This window comes from Chrysoperla carnea, chromosome 3 (genome assembly GCF_905475395.1).
Source record: "Chrysoperla carnea chromosome 3, inChrCarn1.1, whole genome shotgun sequence".
Classification (NCBI taxonomy): domain Eukaryota; kingdom Metazoa; phylum Arthropoda; class Insecta; order Neuroptera; family Chrysopidae; genus Chrysoperla; species Chrysoperla carnea.
The window spans coordinates 38642718-38662182 of NC_058339.1; the positions used below are offsets into that span (position 1 = coordinate 38642718).

Below are 19465 nucleotides of genomic sequence, written 5' to 3' on the forward strand. Positions count from 1 at the left end.
AATATATATTTTTAATCAAGACATTGAAACCACCTTCGATTAATTGGCTTCACATGTAATCTTGATGACTCATGAGTTGGAAATAATCATAGATAAGTGTTGTTTATGCATATTATTTTGAAAAATATTTGTTTAAATAAATGCAGTATAAAATGAGATAACTAAAACTTAGATTATATTAGTAAATCCAATTATATAATACAAAAGAAATTACTAACTACAGAATAATTAAAAAAAGTAATTACTTTCTAATTTTACCCTTCCCTATGACTTTTTTGGCATAAAATTTATCTATAATAAAGGCTTATTACCATCGATATGTATAAAAGACAAATTAACACCGAAGTGACCGAAAACTCAATGGTATCAAAGGCGTGTTCACGATTAATATCTAAAAGTCTATCTTTTATCAGCTTTTTATTGTAATTTTTAGAAATAATCATTTTCAATAATTTTATTTTACGTGTGGTTTCTGTTAAAAACTACACCATATGTAATTGCACACCATTCCACATGTCATATGATAATGTGTTAATATGTGTAAGATTGTGCTGACATATTAAAAATAATGGAAAGTTACCAATAATTTATGTGTTGTGCAAAGACTATAGTGTTGTGTTGGAATGGAATGTATTGCCGGATTGCCCTGCTGTCAAGCTTTTCAGTTGACGTATTTTGATTTATAACGGTGAATGAACCGCACAGAGTACACGTTTCGCATTTAATAAATAAACATTCATCTATTTTGGGGAACTATTTTAATTATTAAATATTATTTAAATATAAATTTGTAATACTATTAATTAAAATTAATAAAAATGGCTCCATCAGCAAAATTAAATCTAAAAGATAAAGTGGAAGATGGTGAATTGGATCTCAGTATGTCTGCGCTCCAAGAAGTTCCGATTAAGGAAATCGTATGTATTTGTTGTATAGATTTATATGAAAAATAATTTGTATGAGAGATAAAATTGTATTTTATATTTTTTAGGCTCAAGCAAAGAAGGCTAATAAGTTGGATTTGTCAAATAACCGGTTAACATCCTTAGGGGTAAGAATCTTTTTGTTAAATACGTATATTTTAAAACAATGTAATGCTTAGAATCTCTAAATTTGGACTTTTTGAGTGCTGGGGGCTATCTGTGGAAAGCCAGCTACAAAACACTTCTTTTATAATAATGTAGATGAATGCTTAAGTTCTGCACCCCTATTTTGTCATAAATGGGTGGAATTTTTTATTCTACTCTTAAAAAATAATCAAATTTGATGTATACGTTGGTACTTGGCGCTGAAAGAGTTATTTAAAACTATACTAACCATTTAGACTTTAGTACCGTAAATGTTGAGTTTTTCACAACTGTTATAGAATGAAAACAATTTTAATTTTTAACAATATGTTATTATTGATGGCCATGGGCAATTAAGGATGATTTTAATAAAATATTTATTAAAACTACTAGTATTTCTGTTTATTTGGCTAGAATTATGGATAGTAGAAAAAAATAATTGCTACACTTGTTCGATGTTCATAATATTTATTAGTCATTTTAGTAAATTTCTGTAACACGAAACTACTTAAAAGTTTTCTTTAATAGATAAAATATCTCATATCATCTTCTAATGTTTAAGTCTAAAATAGTATTTTAAAAAGATGAATATTAAACAACAATTCTTAAAGACAAAATATTTAAATTTTAAGTAATTTTGAAATTATATGTAGGTGTCGTAGCGTGGGTAGGGAGCACCCACTAAATGTATATATTTTTTTAAAGAAATTCTATTTTTAGTACAACGAAGTGGTTAAAATAATTGATTATTCATTATTATTATATTAATTAACAGCACCCTATTTGTTAAATAATCAATACATACTTAAAACTTCATGAGTGGCTTCCTCATGGCGAGTTTATCAAACTTTCTACCACTTTTTTCAAAAGTGCTGCGTTTTTAAAATGATAATGTCATATTTAAGCTATCGGTCTGAAAAAACCCTGCAAAGATTTGTCGGACACATCGACCACTTGATAATATTAATAATTATTAAACAATTCAGTAAAAGTGAACTATGTATGTTTTGAAAAACAAAAATACTTAAGTACGGCATGTTCTGGGCAAGCTTACCGGTGCAGTATTTTTATCAGACAAACTATTTTATTGTTTAATAATAATTAATTTCATAAAAATGACGTTATCATGCTCATTTGAAAACATATCACTTAAAAAAAGTGTAGAGAGAAAGTTTGGTAGACTCATAAAAAGGAAGCCACTTACGAAGTTGATGTCCTGCGGACTAAATAGTTGGGTGTGCAAATATGCTTAATTGAGGTTGAGGTTGAGGGGGAGGCGTAAGCTTATCTTCTCTATCTCACAGAGTTAGATGTTACTATGGAAAAACTTACCTGTATGGACAATATTCTTCGACGCTTAATTATTTAGATTAGCCATTCTTTGATTAGTAATTTATAAGCGTTTGGAAAATTATATTCGCAAACCATTATTTGTATAGGAAAATAACTACTATATATTTGTGAAAAACTGCGTATATCACCATCTTTTAACACACTATAATTATTAAATCGGTTCGAGGGGGAAAATTTCGTATTTTTTTAAAGGAAAATAACCTTCGAAGAACTTTCTCGAACTATGAATGCTGATAGTTTTAAAACGTAAATTCAAAGTCTCCATAGATATAAAGTTTTAAAATTTTGGTTTTTGAGTTCAAATATAGGCAATAACTCATGCCTCTTAATGGTATCATCTATAAAATTAGAAAAGTGCAATAATATTTTTATTTTCGCCACTCCATTGCATAAGTTGATATCTGTACGTGAAGTGGCGGAAACGTGCATAATATATGCTTTATAACGGTTATAAATTCAGCTTAAGAAATCAAACTTTACCCCACCCAAACACAATTCAAACAAATTATAAAAAAACATTCTTTATAAATAACTGCATGCAGATTAATTTCTAAAGAATATTTTCTGTTGGTGGCCTTATGTACCTTTGCTAAGTTAATGGACGAAAATAATAAAATTTTCTTTCCTTTACAGAAAAATTTCGCAACATTAACACATATTATTCATTTGGATTTGAGTAATAATATGTTAAAAGAATTGCCAGAAAATTTTGGTAATTTAAAACAATTAAAACATTTGGATTTATACAATAATAAATTAACCCATCTACCTTTGAGTTTTTCACAATTGAAATCCTTAAAATGGTTAGATTTAAAAAATAATCCATTAGTGCCTGCATTAGCACAAGTAGCCGGACCATGTTTAGATGCACAACAATGTCAAAAGAGTGCAAAGAATGTTGTTGACTTCTTATCAAAAATGCAAGATAAAGTCTATGATGATATTGTGAAAAAATCTGCTGCCGCAAATAATGCAAATAAGACAAAAGAAGCTGAAAATGCTAAACAACAAAAACAAAAGGAGAAAGCAAAGAAGGATAAGAATAAGAAAGATAAACAAGAGAAGAATGATAAGAAAGCGAATACTACTGATAATAAGAATAAACAAAACGCTGCAACTGATAAATCAGCAGCTGCTAATAAACAAAAGAAGAATAAAGCGGGTAAAAAGAATAAAAAACAATCATTTACAGCATCAGTGATAAAGAAGTTATTTACATTAATATTTATCGCTTGTGTTACGCTACCAATTTTATCGTATGTATATATTGAACATATCAAAACGAACTCACCGGAATATCGTAAAATACGTGATCATACGTCACATGCTTGGAATGTAACTGTCAGTAAAATGCCGCCAGAGGTCTTACACTATGCTGAAGTGGTATCAGTTTATACGGCACCAATTACTGAATTTGTTACAACGAAATCGGTGATTATTTTTGAAATGATTGGTGAAGCACGACAAAGTGAACAGTACAAATTATTAAAAGTACAAGTACAAACGTTACTCGAAACACTTGTTAGTAAAATCAAAGAATTGTTTAATAGTTCAACAACAAGCACTAAGTGACTAAATTAATTTAAATATTTTCAATTAATTAATTAATTAATTTCGTAATTCTAATTCTAATTGTAATAAATGGTAAATTTGAATTATTGTATGAATGATTGATTTTATATGATTTAAAAAATAAATATATTGTTTTATACAAAAAAAATTTGTTGATTGCGCAGAAATTTTATTTCCATTAGACCACAGACCCACAGCCAAAAAACTTACTGATTGTATCACCGTTGAAACTGTATATGTTCTTTATGTCAAACGACTTCTAACATTAAAAAATTGTCGGTGTTGGGGAAATCTACATGGATCCGAAAATTTTTGTTTGCACCCACAAATTTCAAATAGATGGATAGCCCAGAAAGATGATTGAATAAAAAAATCGTTTTGTCATTCAATAAAACTGGCATATTGAAAATTGAAATTTGCTTAGTTTCGTTTGGGGTGTAGGATAAACAAATTTCTGAGTTCCGAATAAGGGACTATAAGTTGATCTTAATAAGTTTTAGACTTGATTTGGTAGTCTACATAATGACTTCACCATCGAACACGCTCAAAATAAGTTATTAGGTAAGAAGAAAGGAAACTGTTAGAGGAAGTAATAACATGAATTGCAGAAAACAGCACAATGAATGTTGAAAGCCACAAAATCGTCTTTTACTGCATTCATTAATACATTTCTGCTAAAGTAAGGTTGGTAGATTAGTATTATGGGTAGTTGGCAAAAATTTGCCCAACCTCATAAAAAATGTTTAGTTGCGCTAACTAAAGGGATGGTTGCTGATGAATAGCGTTGAGATATTGTACAAATTCGTGCTTTATAGTCTAAGAGGCAGTATAAGATCGACCTTCACTTATTTGATAACCAGATTAGGTATGTTTTTCATTAAATTTTATTAATAAACACGCCTATGATAGCTTGTCTATCGAAAAGTGTTCATTGCTATTTTTTTAATTAAATTAATTTTAATCAATTTTTTCATAACTTTTTTTTGTATTCAAACCTATACCATTATTTTCGAAATTAAATTATCTTTCAAAATAGGTAAGGTAACTATACCGAACTGTTAACCAATCGAAATTGGTATCAGAAGAAAGACAATTTAATTACGAAAATAATGGTATAGGTTTGTCGCAAAAAAACCGGTATGAAAAAAAAATTGATTAAAATTAATTTAATTAAAAATAGCAATGAAAACTTTTCGATAGACTAGTTATCATAGGCGTGTTTATTAATCAATACAATTTCATGAAAAATATGTCTCATTTGATTATCAGATGGGTGAAGGTCGATTATCACCTCCTTTACTATTATTAAAATGGTTCAAGTAAATTTTTCCCAAAACAATTCAACCTTTTCAACCAAATCACCGGTTTTGTAATTTCTTAGAACGTAACTCACACAATTTCATTTTCAACCCTACTTAATTTTTAACGAGAAGTTATTGAAGACAAATTCGAACAGTTTTGTATTTAAGAAAATTTCATTTATAAATTAAGAACTTGTTTTTGATAATAGGTGACTAAAATCTACATTTATAAAAAATCGAATAGTAAAAATCACGATCGATATTCTTGATGTTAACACTAAATCCTGTTATTTTGAAGATTCGGTTTACGGGTTTAGAATTACGCTGAGAATAAAATTTTTTCATAGTAATTTTTTTAAATATGGCTATTTTATTAAATAACAAGTTTTCTACAAATATTTACAAAAATTTGATTTATATTGTTGCTTTTTCAAAGCCTCTAGTACCATAATCAGAAGGTTTTGTACGATCTGACACTTTAGGATAACCTTCATCGCCAGGATTCACAGCAACACGACTTTTAAGCACACGCCAACCACCTTTTCTTGTCCAATCATTATCATTATACTTAAAATAATAAGCAGTGGCGTAAATACCAGCTGCAGCTAATAAAAATTTTCCAGTCCAAAATCGAACTCTGAATGCGCGTTCAGCACCTAATGAACCTGTTAATGCTACTTGGAGAGCATTTAATGGGGCTCTGTACAGTCGACGTATTGGGTTATATCGTTCTTTGTAAAAATCTTTGGGCATTACGGGTTCTCTTGCTGTTAATTCTTGATCTTTAAGCCATTGTTTTCTCCATGCTCTTTCCTCATCTGTCATTCCAACTAAACGTTCCCTTTCCCTGACCATACGGCCAGCGATGGAAAAGGGCTTTACGCCACCCGTTTCTGAAGCCATCGCTAAAATGATTTGTTTTTATTATTACATAAGATGGATAAATTGTATAACCTTAAAATTAAAAAGAACTATAAACGTATTTGGCAATATTGCAGATAAATCAATTTTTTTTAATGAATACAATTATTTTCGGGCTTATTTTCTTTCTTGACTTACAAAAGAATTATTAAAATTTTTATTTTGACACTTACTTTTTTACTTTTCTCAATCTGCAAAAGTCCACTGAACTGATGCCACTGAACTAAAATTCACAGCAACAGGCAAAATGAACTAAAATTTACTGCGTTTAGAACATAAGCAACTTAAAATCAAAAGTTTGCTACTAAAAATGGATCTTCCGTCTAAAAAAGGCATATTTTAAATAGGGTCAATCTCCAGTTTTCTTAAATTTCGTTACACTTTCAATAGCTTTACTAGAAATTAATAAAAATAAAGCCAATCTCCAAATGCCTGAGTATGAGCATCAGAAAAATAAACAGTAAGAGCATACGGATACTTTTGTGTGATGTGTTTAGCGTGAGGCTTACGTTTAGATAATTTAGGGAACTGAACTGAATATTATCTAAGTTTTTTGGGGGGAAATTGATAGTTTTTCTCTACGATTGCGTTCATTCACTAATCCACGGATTGGCCGAGACCCAATTGACCTATGATGCTCATTTACGAACTCGACCTCACTTTTTACGTCCTGAGTACGCTGTAAAAATTAAAAATCAGCTTGATATCTTTTTTCGTTTTTGAGTTATCGTGCCCACAGACGGACGGACGGACAACCGGAAATGGACTAATTAAGTGATTTTATGAACACCTATACCAAAATTTTGTTCGTAGCACCAATATTTTTAAGCGTTACAAACTTGGGACTAAACTTAGTATACCTTGCATATTACATATATGCATGGTATAACCAGAAAGAAAACAATTTAGAGAAGAAACAAACCTTTCGTATTTTGCTTACGATATTTGAAACGGTTGACGACAGAGTGCTTATTAGTACAAGATCGTAAGCATAACACAAAACAATGCAAAACATAGACTGACGTAAGTGTATTATTTTATCGACAAATACAAAAATTACTCACTCCCATAACATGTAATGATAGAATTAGAAATGTGTGTAGAGGAACTACTGGCTACAATGATGGCGGATATAAATTGGTAGTCTGGCACATTTAAAAAAAAAACAACCTCCGTATTTATTATTTTTTATTCAAAATCTTATATTTATATTTATGCACGGTTTTATGTTCCCGATTAGGTAAAAAAATTTCTTTATTGTTATTTAAAAAATTTGTGTAGTGAAGTGCGATTGATCAAAATCATACATTCAAAAAAATGTCGGGAGATCCAAATAATTCTGTACGAGAACGGGAAATCGCTGCAGAGGATAGTATTCGTGTTGTGTGTCGATTTCGTCCTTTAAATGATTCAGAAGAAAAGGCTGGGTCAAAATTTATAGTGAAATTTCCATCAGGCTCCGATGATAATTGTATATCAATTGGGGTGAGTTACACATTTTTCGTCTACTGCATAGAAATATGGTCGCCACTTTCTTTTTAGCGAATTGATCCGTTTTTCCATTGCACTTTTCATGTTTTCTTTTTTCATTTCAATTTTTTTTGTCTTGCAACTTCTGTTTGAATTATTTTGTTTTTATATTTTTTTTATGTTCTTATTCTTTGTATTAATTTATTTGGTTCAGGAAATCCTTTCACAAACCCACCTGACCGTAACACATTGGGAAGTAAAGAAGTTATTCGCTAAAAATGTTTAATGTTTGATTCATTTATTCATCTGATAATATATTTTTAATCTACAGTTATAATAAATGCGTTGTATTTTTCATTTAATTAAAAATCATAAAATTATTTATTCTAATTAATTAATTAATATAATTTACATAATAATAATATTTGTCTTGGATATTTTCACGCATGGTTTCATTTTACATATCAAAAAAATTTATATGAAATGCATTAAAAAAATTTTGAAATTTGGCAAAGGATCTGATTGACGTATGATATGCGAAAATTCATGTTTTTATTTTCTCAGCCATTTTGGCTGGTTGATATCGATTTTGCTCTTAAAATTTAATATCTGTCGTCCTTGAAGAATTTTTTGTATTTCAAACAACCCCTCACCATTAAAACACCTGTAAGAAAAATATTGAAAATTTTTTGGTTTAAAATTCTGCAAGTCTGCATCCGACAGCCGACAAAATATTTTAAGACTGTAAAAAGAAAATAATTTTAGGTTATAAACTTCAATTTAAAAACAAAAGGGCGTGCTTTGTTTTAGAAAAAATTGTTTTAATTTTTGATTCATTATATCTAGAATTCGACAGGTATTTTTTTTTTTTTTTTTTTCAAAAAATAAAATAATACTGTCGACATGGGAATATAATTCATGTGTTTAGGGTTCCGTAGCATATTCAGCATAAATAATATAAGTATATAAAGTTCAGTAATATGTCTAATAGGGTTTTTAAACAATTTTGTTTATGTGTATGTCAACGGTAATATTGTAATTTTCGTCAGATTGTTATCAAACACGGGTTACATTGTGTGCTCTTTTTTGGAAGCTAAATTTACAATTTTACTAATTAGTCTACAATTTGACGGAAATTACAATATTACGTTGACATATATAGGATGTTCTGTTATTGATAGCAGAAAATTATATCAGTAAATTAAGCTTATCAAGACAAATGGAAAAGCTCTTTACCAAATTTCGATCTGAGGCCTGATTCGAGAGAAAATGTGGCTATGAGAAAAATAGAAATTTTTTAAAAATATAGACGGGACTATCATAAAACAATAATTGAATGTAAATTGATTTGATTGAGTAGCGGATACTAAAAAAAATATTTTGTTGTTTTTATTTTTTTTAGAAAAAAAAAAAACATATTTATCAAATTATTTCACCATTACTGTGACACTTAGATGTGGTAGGTATCAAATTATACATTAATATAGATACTAAGGGGATTAAATTGTGTAATACATAACACATAATGTCATAGCAAAACACAACAACTTTGATAGAACAGCCTTTATTGTGTTATCCCAAGACATTATGTCTTATGTATTACACGTATTTATTAGTATTTTTAAAGTAATAGTATAGCAGCCAAGGGCGGTTCGCTTCATTTGCTGTACTCTTTTCGGCCCAAGCTTTTCTTAAATCTCATCCCTGAAAATGACCACAGAGTACTGTTATAAAAAATCTGATTAATTCACAGTGGCATTATAACCTTAAAGAATACTCAGATGTTTGATATTCGTAAAAAATAAAACTATTGATTTAAAATTAGAATTTATTGTGAACTTTATGTTAACAGTCCAATAACCTACAAATATAGAATAAATATTTATAAATGTGATAGATTTTTCGTGTAATTGACACGTTTATTAACTTTTCAACGTCACAGTTTATATAAATCACAAGTCCCTAGTGATGGAGCTGCCATCTATATTGTTAATCAAATAAAAGAAAGATATATTAAATATTTAAAAATTACCTTTTAGCCTTATTTAAAAAATTAAACAAAGTTAAAAATTTCGCTCTTGGCGCTTGCGAAATAGTATGAGATATTCTCTCATCACAAGAGTAATTATTATGATAAGAAAGATAACCAGTCGGAAGGGTTAATATTGAGAAATAATACAAATACATCAAAAATTCGTTCAAAACTTTTTTTCGTAAAGATTTTAGCATGGAACCCGCACGATCAGGCAGGAATATGGCTTTCTGTGAAACTTTGTCAAACCGCCCCCAAAATTTCTTCGAATTGTTCTGATCAAAAGATCTCACGGTCACAAAATTTTTTGACTAGTAGTTTTCGTGTTATGGGATATCATAGTTATACATATATTATAGTTATAGTAGATGACTACCGTGATATGTATAGTTCTATTGCCTTGTTATATGAAGTATTATTATTAAGACGGTAGTCATATACTATAATTATAATATATGTGTAGCTTTGATTGCACTTATAGTCGGTGAAACCTTCTTTTCTAATTACAGGGTGTTAATAATGCATAATAGTAAGCACGACACTCGTCATAAGTTGCGCAGAGGGATGCGTGTTTGCTACTGTGCGAGTGAGAAACAAATTATCTGCACTCTTACCATTTTGCCAGACCTTTCGACTGACCATATAGTGAGAGTATTATATGGAAAAACCACTGTTGTATTTGTATACACGGGAAACCTGTTTATGAAAAACTTCTCTGATCTAAATTCGACTGTAGGTACACTAAGTTTTATACATTTTCCCAATACGTATTTCTAGCTTGGCTACAAATCGGTAATACATAATTCTTTGAACTACAAAATGTAAACATTTATATTAAAATGTACTGTACAACGACCTGAAAGATTGCAATAACAGCAGGTAGCTTCTGATCTGTTATTAAAAAATAATAAAAAATATTCATAAATTAGCTGAAATATAAAAAAAAAACTATTACATAAAATTACGTCATCACAATGTGAGCACGAGTAAAAGAGTTTGTATGTGTAAAAACGTATAAAAAATTTTAATGTATATTTGCATTAAGTTTTATGAGCGCGGCTTAAATCAAATATATTATTGTTGCGAGATAAGAAAATCGATTCAAGGAGCTTGGTTTATAGGTTAGCGTTACTTTAACGTTATTAGACTTCTTTTTAATGTTATTGTACATTTTTATACCATGTATATATGAAATATATCAAGGTATACTAAGTTTAGTCTTAAGTTTGTAACGACTAAAAATATTGATGCTACGAACAAAAGTTTTGGTATAGGTGTTCATAAATATAAATAGGCCATTTCCGGTTATCCGTCTGCCTGTGGACACGATAACTCAAAAACGAAAAGAGATATCAAGCTGATGGCTTTTTATGGCGTGCTCAGGAAGCGTAGTCGAGTTCGTAAATGAGCAACCTAGGTCAAGGTAGGATCAATCTTGTAAATCGTTAAGAGATAGAACAAAAGTTTATGTTCCTTATAAAAAAATAAACAACTTTTGTTTGAAACATTTTTTCGTAAACATCACTGTTTACCCGTGAGGGCGCAAATTAGCTTAGAAACATTATATAATATGTATATACTAGCTCGACCCTTGAAGAATTCCGCTCTCGTAGTTACCCGTGGCTACCCTGTACACGTGGTTAAAAAATAAATTTCGGATAATAAAAATGGATAGACTAGTGCAGAATTTGTGATGTAGAGTATAAATCTACTGGCTCACGGAATATAAGCAACAAAATCTAATAGGTCTCGAGTTGCGACACATTTAGCATAGTGAGCTCCCCTATCATCAAAAGAAAATATGAAAGTAAGCTAATAATCTGCATTGGTATGGTATGCCATTTTGAAATATTATTGGCTTTATTTATGAATATAAAATCTTCATCTTAATATTTTAACTATCACTGCACGAGGAACTTGTAATTGTCTTATCTATAATAAATTTTATCCACTTGCCATTTTATCAGACCACAGAATTTTGATATAAATTTATAAATGTACATGTATTTGCCGTCATTTGTCAAAAGTACATTCTTATTATCTGAATAAATGATGAATGAGCCCACCTACTCAAATTTTTTTTATCTATGAACTTCCTTTTTCTACCAAAAAATTAAAGGTTATGTACCTGCTTTTTCACATAATTATACTACATGTCTTTAAAAATATTAGGTACATGTATACAGGGTGTCCCGTGACTCGATGGACATAGCTTAACAGCGTATTCTTTGAGCAATTTTAAGTCGAAAGTGTCCTTTATACTTTTGTCCAAAACCCAATAGTTAAAGAGGTATGGGCAACTATTGAATTTAGACAATAAAGAAAAGACATTGTTGAGTAAAGTATTTTTTTTGTGTGTGTGAGAAATACAAAAACTACTTTCGTAAATGTGTTTCTTTGAACCTAATTTTTTTCGTTTGAAGCTTTTTCCTCGATTAAATTTATCGAGTTTCACACATATGTCAACTTAAAAAAGTACCCTGTAAGTGTAAAGGGCGGCAAAAATTATTTTTTATCCGCAGCGGCTAAATACATATAGGTCGGGCTTTGCGTGAAAGTGACTCATCGATCCATATCAGCTTAATGTCCCGTTTGGAGAATCGTAGTAAATTCCATTTACTTGCAGCTGACCAAATTTATAAAGCAATCTAATTAAATCGTTTCGGGAATTAATTTGAATATTACTTTCAGGAAAACTTGCAATAGAAATCTTCTAACACCCCACTTTAAACATACTTAAAGTATAAGCGATTTTTGAAAGTGATGTATGTTAATGAAACACGATGAATCTGCCATATCTCATCGCATTTTTTTTAAAGACATGCTGTATAACAAATCATTATTTATAATGTGTAATATTTTTGGATTTTTCTTTTTAAATTTGCGTGTCTGAATCTACTTAGTTGCTTGAAAAGACACACCTAGAACTTTGTTGTTTCGTTTTTCTCGAATATTGTAGTCGCCTATCGGTAATTACGTTTTAATTCAAAAGTCAAAAATCTATTCATTATTCATAGATTCGTTGACATTTAAGAATTTCACGAGACAATACTAGTATTGCTTGCCAATTGTTTTATTCGCATTAAATGAGGGTTCAGTACTTGCCAAACGTGTATACTCATTATTGGACATTGGTTTTTCATTTTTTAATCTACGGTACTTGCGAGCTCTTATTTTAGGCCAACAAAACATGCATATACTCCAGTGCATTTACGGACTGATCCAAAAGTTTGTGACGCTAGATTCATTCATTCAATAGGGGATTATTTTTATTCATTCATTCAATAGGAGTTTGTTTGGAGACCTTAAATCTGATTTTGCGTATTCGATTTATGCTAATGTACATGCTAAGATTGATAGAAAAAAAGTTATACGTGTTCAAAGTTAAAAAAAATGTTCGTAAGTTTCTTTTTGTAACGGTTTGTGTTTCTAACCTAATTTGCGCCTTCAGGTTTCGGTTAAATATCTAAAAAATGTGTTCCATCCTCCTCGATGACTGTACAAACTTTCAAATCGATATTCTTATTAATGACGAAAGTGTGAAGGTGTCTTCATCTTAAATGTGGCACATTGTATAAAGAACATTTTTTACATTTAAACTTTTTTTCGTAAACTTAAGTGTTTATTTTCTTTAAAACTATAAAAGATGAGGAGTTGAAAATTTGCAGGTAGCTTCAAATTCACATTAGTCTTGTGAAAATTTCTCGAAAAACGAAAAAAGATTCTAGAAAAACTTTCGATAACTATTGTTTCAAAAATGGTACAGAAAAAGTTATAATTATAATCTATTTCATATAAATAAGTGAGCTACGGATTCCTATCGTATAAAAATGGAAAAACTTCAATAATTCTAATACGTTCTTGGAAATGAGTTAGTTCTGCTACCAACTATTACATGTAGGCTCTTTCTATTATCATGTGTGCAATGTTAATACGGCATTGTGATATGTTTTCATTAAAAAAAAAAAAAACAAAACAAAGATAGATTTATATATTTTACAATACAGAGTGTTCTAACACATCACGTCGTACTTTTGACGTGAATAATAATAATTTTCCAACAATAAGTTTGCTTGGCCCACTTTTCATGCAATACCATATACGAAGGAAAAAAAATCACATCTATATTATAACGTTTTACAACCAAGTAAAATAGCTTCATCTGTTTTATTGTTTGACAGAGTGAAATAACTATATAAAATTCAACTACATGTATAACTCGGGAGTAAAATACATGTATATATTGATTTAAATTTTCTATTATTTGTGTATATTCTCATTCAGTGGCGTCAATTTTATGTGAATTGAGTTAGATTGTGTGTGAGATCATTATTTATTTTGTTTTGATGATACTTCGCCCTCAAAATAGAAATTATTATTGTGTGACCTTGAATTATCCCGTTCGGTTTTTGCATTAATAATTTCCATCGTAATTTTTATTGAGATATATTCTATAAAATGTGCAGTATATGCGGTTATATAAGCAAGTCTAGATTTTAATTTTCAGAAAGAGAAGTTCTTATGGAAGCCAATTTTATCCTTTTTTATATGTGGCATTAGGTTAGGTTAGAGTGGCTGCCCTGGGGTGGGACATACTTAGACCATAGTGTCCGTTGTGATACCGAAAAAGAGTGGCTCATCCGCGGTCATTACTCCATACACCATTGGAGCTATTTAAGGACTCCAGAAGAGCTTTGACGTCAATGGACTTTAAGTCAGAGAGGTTATCAAAGAGAGGCTGGCTCAAATAGATGAATCTCCTCCATTACAAATAATACAAATCAACAAATTTGGGAGAAGAATATGAATAAATGTATGTTTGTTTAGGAGAAGAGTTTACTCGCAAGATGGCTTGAAGTTTCCGCGCAATGAATCAGCGTACTAAGATGCCATGAATTCCTTCTTGAGGCAGCCAGTGGATTATGTTTTCTGCCTTTCCCCCAGTCAGAGCAATAAAATTAAATGTTAATTTATCATCAATGTTACTGATCATCAATGCTAGGAAACGACGTAAATTATTTCACAAATGTATTTGAGCTCTGCAAGTGACTCGAGTTTGAGGAAAAGTTCTGATGCTCAAGTAGAAATGATTAGTACAAAGAATGTGTGTCAGTATATGGCATCGAAACAATGAAAAAAACGCTTGCCAAGTGCAAGACCACCATTTAATCCAATTAATATACGGAGGCCCAATGTTAAATTTAACAAAGTTGCTATCAGAAAACAAAAAATACATTGTTATTGAAGAAACACAGCGTTATTTGTTTACGGGTAATCAATGGCTAATCTAAATCTGCCATAAAAAGTACTCAAGGGAAGCACAAGAGACCCCAAAAATTTCAAGTTTAGAATTCGCAAGAAGTTATTTTTGTTATTAACGTCGAACGCGTATAAATATAAAATTGAAAAATAATCTTGTTTGTTTATGAATATAGTATTATGAAACATTTTTTCTTGATATTTTGATGTTTGTGTATTCAATTTGGAGATTATCTCTAGAGTAATATGATTTTTTTTACCACGAAAAATAAATCAAATTGAAATATGACACTCGAAGCATAATTTATCATTTTTATAATACGGTAAAAAAAAATCTTTTAAAATTTACGTAGTATATACTCTTATTCTGAGAATTTTACATCGACTCTAGTACAATGCACCAAAACTCTATTAATAATTGTACTTCACCTTGCATTAGTTACCTTGTGCAGCATTGAACAATAAGTCTCCTTGTGAGGGAGTGTAATTATTCTGATTGGTATACACTAAACATCATGATTAGTTTATCAGTGACTATTTCTAACTGATACACAACAAAATATTAATTTGAAACATACAACTTTCCCGCTTAATTTTTTTTATACAGTTTTACAAAAAACGCAACAGAAATATTTATTTATTCATTTACGAGCTATAATGAAAGAATTGAAATTGTATACACATTCAAAGTCGATTGAATAAAAATCGATTTTAGAATTATTTTCCTTTTTCTTTACAATTTATTTATTTACTTGACCACTTCAGCTCAAAAGCTGACATGCATTTTTAAGTAAAAAGAATCAAACGCTGAGGAGAGGGCGGGGGAGGGGGAGTTAAGTTACTGAGATGGTAAGACTTTTGTTGAATCTACACTTGATTCATAACACAGCCGTTTTCGAGGTATTCGACTGTTAGAGGGGGTTAAACTTGAATTTTTTTCTATTGATTCATTGAGTATTTAAAAAAATCACTAGTAAAGTTAAAGATAAAAAAAATTACTATTTAAACTCATTCCAGCAGCAGTAAGCATTGCTAGTTTCTATAAACCTCTCAATAAAAAATAATAAAAAAAAATAAAATAAAATAAAATTCCATGTTCCCGTTTTTATTTTAGTAAAAGGTCTATTTCGTTGATTTAGCTTAACTAAAACCTAATAGATTGTAAAGTGGCACGTTAGCTATATTTGCCTTATCCAAAACTCACAATTTAATCTTTAGCTGTAAATCTCTCACAAGTATTATGTTCACGTTTCGTACTAGTAGGAGAAAATTTGTTTGATTGGCTGATCGTCTTTTAATAAATTGATAAATCACTTTATAATTACTAATTAGTAATTTGATAATCAAAGGGACATATATTTTAATTCTTACATTCGATTCCAAATCGTATTAAAGGTTTTACGATTATCAGGGCAAGGTTTAGTATTTTTTTAACTTCCGAAACTAAAAAAGAGGTGTTTTAAGTTTGACCGCTATGTGTGTCTGCCTGTCTGTCTGACTGTGACACCGTAGCGTCTAAACGAATGAACCGATTTGAATTTTTTTTATTTCGTTTGAAAAATAATTTAATGGGGAGTGTTCTTAGCTATGTTGTGCGAGTTTAGGGTTCCGTACCCGCTATAACTAAAAAAAAGCGATGATCATCAAAATCAATTCAGTTTGGAGAAGTCTCTAAGAAAACAGGTAATTTCATGTAGAGTGTTCTTAGATACATTTCAAGTGCGAGTTTAGGGTTCCGTACCCGAAAAAATTTCTCGAGTTTTATTTAAATTTTGTAAATTTTATTTGCTATATAAACTATAAAAACTGAACCTTCTATGATAAAACATTTGAAGAGTGTTTAATATTAAAATATTGTATAATATGTTTCGCTTATACATATATTGGTCTTTGTTTTATGTCTATTCACGGTAATGAATAATATATGTAGTAAAACTTCTCATATGTATCTACCTAACTGCTTTTCTTCTATTTCTGACATACCGACCATGGGGAAATCTATCTTCTATTCTTGTATTTTTAATATTCGTTTTATACAAATTTACTTGAAAGTAATGTTAAAAAATGAGATTTTTATGTTTTACCATTTCCTTTGAAAATGTTCAATTTGTGTCAAGCTGAACTTATATTTAGATAATAATAGTGTATTATTGATATTCTTCCTAGTTAAAATCCAAAAGGATTTAAACCTTCTAACCCAGCAGTAATTAAAACTTAAAAAATTTATTGTAGATTTCAAAGTTACAATATATCACTTTTGAAAAGAATTCTCTTTCTATCCAGCTATCGATGTTATCCAGAATTGTTAACTGTAAATTTTTAATATAAAACAAGTGAAAACAAACAACTAACTGAGTTAATTGTTGAAATACCATGTTTAGACAGTGTTGATTATTCTTCACATACACATATATACATGTCACACAGACATAACTGATAATCCCATATTAATACATACTATAAAATTTGTATCTAATGTGTGCTCTCGTGAGTAAACAGTGATGTTTACAAAAAAATGTTTCAAACAAAAGTTGTTTATTTTTTGATAAAGAACATTTTTTACATTTAAACTTTTGTTCTATATCTAACGGTTTACAAGATGGGACTTACGGACCCAAGACCCAATTGACCTATGTTGCTCATTTACGAACTCGACCTCCTTTTTTACGTTCTGAGTGCGCCGTAAAAATTGCAGCTTGATATCTTGTTTCGTTTTTGAGTTATCGTGTTCACAGCCTGACGGACAACCGAAAATGAACTAATTATTTGATTCTATGAACACCTATACCAAAATTTTTTTTGTAGCAACAATATTTTTAAGCGTTACAAACCTGGGACTAAACTTAATATACTTATGTATATTTCATATATACATGGTATAAAAATCTAATTTGAGAAATTCACTCAATTCCATAGACTTCAAAAATTTCGGACTACCAAAAACTGAACAGTAAATTAATGACATTTAGTTAATTTAGTGAGTATAGCTACTCCATCTTCCCCTTGGTGATCTACTTATTCCCAATTGTCTATCGAAATATTACTTAATTGATATCAAGAAAATTTTCAATAAGAAAAAAAAATTAAAAATCCAGTTGTCTTGAAATTAATTTTTTTGTGACGTTGCCAGCTTTTAGCTAATTTGATTGCATGTGAATGCATCACGCTGCGTTATAACTACTTGAAGATAATGCTGGCTGACTAATTCTGTTTTCTTGGAAATATTTCAGAAATGATTTTAATTTATTAAAGTGGTATACTTAATTGAACATATTTATTAATGTCTGACTAATATTTTTATTAGCGAATGTATCCAAACTTGAAATCAATATGCACATGCCGCATTAAGCAGGAGTCAATTTAGTCAATTTTACGAGTTACTTCATTTTATGTTAATAACTTTATACATATAACGAAATTATCCACCACTTAGAGACGTCAGACCAAAAATAATAAAATAGGTACAGAGATGTCCAAATTAGTTGCTATCTCGATACTGAAATTTTTTACGATTAAAATACTTCTTTTATTTTGTACAAGGAAATTAAAAGGGTTTTAGATCAAAATTGCGGAAATTAACCACGATAGCATGCAATAGTTATTTTAGTATAGTAGAGTACTGTACAGCAATAAAGCTCATACATCAGAATAACACATGAGCTATAAATTAAAAAGATATAGATACTAAAAATTTTTTTAAATAAATTTAATTTGACATTTACGATTTTAAATTTTTACAGACATCTTTAATTTATGCTTCAAAATGATGATCACAGATGAAGCAGAGTTATGATCATCATTTTGAGCCATAAATTAAAGATTTATGTAAAAAATTTTAAATGGTAAATATCACATCCCAATTGATGGCTAACTTTTCTGATATACTCAATGAATTATGACTACTTTATATCTTTCAGCTGCGTAAAACAATCCCTTCAAGTGTTATGGAACGTTGATAAGTGAGATCAAAAGAGGTGAAGGCTATAAAGCGGTGGTTTTTACTTTTAAGCCCAGTGAAGCGGGCGGGTATCAAGCTTGTTTTTTCTATAAAAATTGTCTATAAAGTTGCATTTTCATTTTTTTAGAATTCTGAGGTATTTAATAAAAATATCTATCTATATTGGTAAAATAAAAAGTGGGTTTACAAGTAAACTACCTTAAATTCGTAATTTACAAAAAGTCAATTTATTAATTAGATAAATTTAAAAAAATAATAATAATAATTGGAACAAAGCATATGATTTTAATTATTATTATAAAATCAATAAAGCATGCAACCTGCAACTTCTGACAGACGTTGTTAGTAATAATTTGATTCGTGTTTTCACATTACAATAAACACAGAAATTATTTGGATTTATTAAACAAAAAAAACAAAAAAATTTAACATAAAATTATTAATTTATTATTATTTTTAGTCCTAGCTCTCGTACCGGTAATAAATACGTTATAAAACACCTAAAGTAAAAAAAAAAAAAAAAAAAAAAAAA

General features: G+C 29.5%; 3 protein-coding genes across 4 annotated transcripts in view; 2 read left to right on the top strand and 1 right to left on the bottom strand.

Annotated features, from left to right (window-relative positions):
- Positions 1–622: 622 nt before the first annotated feature.
- On the top strand, positions 623–4016 carry LOC123295476 (leucine-rich repeat-containing protein 59-like). The gene is made up of 3 exons (XM_044876851.1): positions 623–917; positions 992–1051; positions 3054–4016. Exons 1-3 carry the CDS (start codon positions 819–821, stop codon positions 3990–3992), a joined length of 1098 nt encoding a protein of 365 aa, XP_044732786.1. The 5' UTR covers positions 623–818; the 3' UTR covers positions 3993–4016.
- Positions 4017–5661: 1645 nt separating this feature from the next.
- On the bottom strand, positions 5662–6496 carry LOC123295485. The gene is made up of 2 exons (XM_044876860.1): positions 6388–6496; positions 5662–6198 (listed from the first exon to the last, which is right to left on the bottom strand). The coding sequence occupies exon 2, from the start codon at positions 6194–6196 to the stop codon at positions 5708–5710; it is 489 nt and encodes a 162-aa protein (XP_044732795.1). The 5' UTR covers positions 6197–6198; positions 6388–6496; the 3' UTR covers positions 5662–5707.
- Positions 6497–7295: 799 nt separating this feature from the next.
- LOC123295449 (kinesin heavy chain) overlaps positions 7296–19465 on the top strand; it is a 30948-nt gene continuing 18778 nt past the window's right edge. For both annotated transcript variants that reach the window (XM_044876812.1, XM_044876811.1), the window contains exon 1: positions 7296–7699. In XM_044876812.1, the coding sequence (XP_044732747.1) occupies positions 7532–7699 (168 nt within the window). In that variant the 5' untranslated portion in view covers positions 7296–7531. The remainder of the gene's footprint in view (positions 7700–19465) is intronic.

Bases quoted from the DNA above. Each gene is read 5' to 3' on its own strand.
- LOC123295476 (XM_044876851.1), top strand. From the start codon at position 819: ATGGCTCCATCAGCAAAATTAAATCTAAAAGATAAAGTGGAAGATGGT. The intron at 918-991 runs GTATGTATTTGT...TATATTTTTTAG, and splicing joins AAGTTCCGATTAAGGAAATC to GCTCAAGCAAAGAAGGCTAA. The intron at 1,052-3,053 runs GTAAGAATCTTT...TTTCCTTTACAG, and splicing joins ACCGGTTAACATCCTTAGGG to AAAAATTTCGCAACATTAAC.
- LOC123295485 (XM_044876860.1), bottom strand. From the start codon at position 6,196: ATGGCTTCAGAAACGGGTGGCGTAAAGCCCTTTTCCATCGCTGGCCGT.